Source organism: Chaetura pelagica, unplaced genomic scaffold, assembly GCF_000747805.2.
Source record: "Chaetura pelagica isolate M959 unplaced genomic scaffold, ChaPel_1.0 scaffold704, whole genome shotgun sequence".
In the NCBI taxonomy this organism is placed as follows: domain Eukaryota; kingdom Metazoa; phylum Chordata; class Aves; order Apodiformes; family Apodidae; genus Chaetura; species Chaetura pelagica.
The window spans coordinates 260,741-264,751 of record NW_009952994.1 but is presented as its reverse complement, the minus strand read 5'-3'; the positions used below and the strand labels follow the sequence as shown (position 1 = coordinate 264,751).

The window sequence follows — 4,011 nt, the reverse complement described above, 5'->3', positions numbered from 1 at the left end:
GATCACAGAAGCTCTGTGAGATCAGGGCCCCACTGAGCTGCTGGCAGGACCACAGGGCTTTGCTGTGGCTTCAGGCACTAGCAGCAGCCACAAGGGCTGGGAACGTGCTGCTCAGCTCTGTGCCTCAGTTTCCCCATCTGCCAACCATGGAAAGGCTGGGAGTGGAGGAGGAGGTTATTGGGCAGGGGCTGAAGGAGGGGCAGAGGGAGCTGGAGTGAGTTCCTGGGGGATGCCAGCACTGCACCCTTCCCATTGCTGCCCTTGGGGTGGGCATCACTTCACTGCCCCCCCTGCCTTCACCCTCAAGGCACGAGATAAGGCCCCAGATTCATTTTGACCCTTTATGTCCAGAGATGCTGCAACCCCCAGCCCTTCCCACACAGGGAAAAGTAATTCCCTGCCTTTAGCAGCTCCAAAGGGATGGAGAGGGGCTGGAGCAGGAGAGCACAGAGGGACCCTCTGCCACCAGGCACAGGCAGCTCCCCAGTCAGAATTGTGACAAAAGCAAAGTGGCTGTGAAGAGATTTGCCTGCACATGGGACTGCACCAAAGGGGACTCCACATCTCCATGTCCCCCTTCCCACTCCCAGGACACCTTTGTGCACAACACTCTCTGCCTCAGTTTCCCCAGCAAGGTGACGAGCGTGCCAGCCCTGTGCCAGTGAAGCAGGGAGGCTGGTGGGAGCAGCTCTCAGACCCTGGCACATCTGAGCACCCAAAAACATGTTGGGCAGGTCAGGTCACACTGTACCAGTGGCCACCCCATGTCCCCTCTCCTCAACCACGAGCTCTGGAGCTGCTGAATCATGTCTGGGGAAGCAGCTGCCGCTCACTCAGGCTCCCAGTGGCCTCCACACATGACCCACTTCTCCTGGTGGCTGATGCCAGCTGGGAAACGTGGCCAGGAGAGCAGAGGTCACCAGTGCTCCCAACCCTGGCCAGGCCTGCCAGGCTCAGGTGAGCTGGCTGGAGCTCATGGTGGGGAGCAGGGCTCAGGGCAGCAGCATGAAGCTCTCTCTGGGGACTGAGTGTGCTGCTGGGGGGCAGCCTGGCCACCCATGGGGATGCAGGTGGGTGTCCTGCTCCAGCCCGTGCTCCTGGAGGGGCTGGTGGCTCTCCCAGCTCACACCACCATCCCTGGGGACATGCATTGAAAGCCCAGACCTCACTTGGAGCATCTGGCTGAAGGAATGGGTGGTGGGTTTATCTGGGATGTACCAGGACACGCGCCATAGTCAAGCATGCAAAAGCTCCCAGGAAGCCCAGGGTCACCCTAAATGCCAGCTCAGTCCTGCCCTGTTGGCACAGCAGGGGAAAACCCCTCACCTTGGAGCCACAACTCTCCCTGGAAACCAACAAACAAACAAAAGCCTGGACCAGAAACTTGTACTGGGAAGGTTGGAGTCGGGAGCAAAGCTCAGCCACACGGTCCCCACTGCCACAGCTCAGGGTCCCTCACCCCCTGCCCTGCTCTGAGCCCTCTGACTGTACATGGGGACACCAAAAGCAACGAGCTGCCCTGGGTGAATCCCCCAGGGCATTGCCACGAGTCCCCCAGCACCAGCTGTGGGCACCCAGCCACCCTCCCTGTGCCTGTGGGTGGGGGGCACTGGGCTGTGATGGTGGATGGGCCATGGCATGGCCTGGGTGAGGGGCAAGGACCTGGACCTGCACAGCTGCTGGCCCAGCCTGTGCCAAAGCTCATGGGATGGAGAAAATAGGGATTTTTAAATTTTTCCCCCATCTCCCCCTTTTTTTCCCCATACCTTTGCCATGTGTGGGCTTCAAAACCAGTGCAGATGGGAAACTCCTGGGAATGGGCTCAGCCATCAGCTGGGTCTGAGTGGAGAGGCTGGAGAAGGAGGCAGTGGGGGGACTCAGATGTCATTTTGGACTCTTGTGGAGGGGTCTTACTAGGAAAATTGCAGAGCTGGCAGTGAGCCTGGAGAGGAGCTGGTTCTGCTCACTGGCATGTCCAGGAGCCTTTGCTATCTGCACATCCCAGGGGCTCGGGGCTCTCAGCCTCTTGGAAAACTTTATTATTAATAAACAGTGCATCCACCCAAGGGGTTCTCCCAGCACCCACAGCCCCCTGGAGCAGCAGCAAATCAGGAAGGACACAGCCCAGCCTCCTGTCTCCCATCTGGGCTGCCTGGGCAAGAGCCTGGCCAGGGACATCCCTGCCTTGCTGGTCCCCGGGATGGGTGGTGGGAGCTCTGGCTCTCTGGAGAGCATCTTTGCTCACCAACAGATTGGTGTGTGCTTCTCTTCTGCCCCTCTCCTCGCCCTGACCTGCTCTCCCCTGACAAATAAGGGGAACAGCCCACACCCCACTGACACCCCGAACTCGTGGGACTCGCACCCCGTGCCCTCCCGGGGTACTCGGCGGGGAGGAGTTGCACCCCTAGACAGAGCAAGAACACCCACCTGCCTCTCTCCACCTCCCTGAGATCATCTCCCCAGCTCTGGTTTCAGGAGCAGACTCGGGGGTTGGTCCTTGTTCCTCCCGCGGTGCCCCCTTCTCCTGCCCCCCACAACCTCCCCCTTCCACCACCAACTTCAGCGCTCTCCTTCCCGCCGACGCTGCCGCCGGAGGGACGCCCGGAGAGAAAACGCGGGGGGGGGGGGGGCAAAACCCCCCCCCACAACCCCCCCCCCCCCCCCCCCAAAACCAACAACAACCCTCAACCCACCCAAACCCGGAGCCGCTTCCCCATCACCCCAACACCTCCACCACCCCCCCAGCTCCATCCACGGGCTAAGGTCACCTTAACAGCTCCCCCCAAAAGTCCCCTTGGAGGCTCCCCCCGCTGCCCGGCCCCGAGGGGTGGAAATGCGAGGAGTGCTGAGAAACCCTGCCCGGCTCCAAAAGCACCCGGCCAGCTCCCCTCTCGCTGTCATTCATTTCACTTCAGTTCCATACATTGTTCTGCCTCTTGCCCAGCTTTCTCAGAGATTCACTTGCATTTGCTGCTTCCCTTTATATTTTTTGGGGAGGGGGGGTGTATTTTAAATACCTGATGAGTATGGAGACCCCGACGTCCTCGCAGTTTGCATAGACCCTGCTCCATGTCTCCTGGATCACCTTTTTTTCGGCGTCTGAAATCTCTTCACTTCTTTCCCACCTCTCAATCTCCATTTCTCCCTGGACTTTCTCCATGAAAAACAGCCGGCAGGATCCTCCGGGAAGCCAGGAGGAGATTATATTTTTTGTGTGTGTGTGTGTGTGTGTGTGCGTGTGTGTGTGAGGCGGGTATATACCCTGCCAGGAGAGACAAGGTGTTTGCTGAGCGGCTCTGCCGACGTGTGGATGCCAGTGTGTGTCTGTGTGTGTGTGTGTGTGTGTGTGTGCGTGTGTGTGCGAGAGCAGCTGCCTCCCGGCGTGTTTGGATGTGTAATTTAAAAGAGAAGTACCCTGCAGGAATGATGCATGCGATTAGATTTCAGGTCCCCCAGTGCTCTCCGTGGCTTCAGCCCGGCTCGGGTGCGCGGGGCTGAGTGCTGGGGAACTGCCTGAAAGTGGAATATTCAAAGGCATCGCAAGACCAGCCTCTTGAGCAATGTGTGAACGTGAGCTCACTTTTCTCCCTCTCTCCTCCTCTCTCCCACTCCTCCCTCCTTCCTTTTTTTTTTCCTTTTCCCCTCCCTTTCAGGGAGGGATGAGGGAGATGTTCTGGGCAACATCAGGACGGGGCTGGGGGGGAGGCAGGGCTACAAGTTGTGTGGGTTTGGGTGTTTGCTTTTTGTGGTTTGCTTTGGTTTTTTTTTTTCTTTTCTAGCCGTTGTAAACAAGCTCAGGAGAAATTCAGGGTCCAAAGTGCTGAGTTAAAGTTATCCCAGCTGCTGGCAGCGCTGAGCTCTGCCCCGGTTCCCCCCCTTCCCGAGCTCCCTGGGTTCTGCTGCCGAGTTGGGTTTGGAAGGAGGGACCCTCGCTCAGGGTCTGCAAGGACAGTGGGGAGCACCAGGCACCCCCACCCACAGGAATCTCTCTGCCACCCAAAGGAGATCGCG

General features: G+C 58.8%; 1 protein-coding gene across 1 annotated transcript in view; it reads right to left on the bottom strand.

The window, feature by feature from the left end:
* Positions 1-3,182, bottom strand: part of CYGB (cytoglobin) — an 11,331-nt gene extending 8,149 nt beyond the window's left edge. The window contains exon 1 of the mRNA XM_009996560.1: positions 3,018-3,182. Coding sequence (XP_009994862.1) covers positions 3,018-3,160 — 143 coding nt within the window. The 5' untranslated portion in view covers positions 3,161-3,182. The remainder of the gene's footprint in view (positions 1-3,017) is intronic.
* Positions 3,183-4,011: the final 829 nt, after the last annotated feature.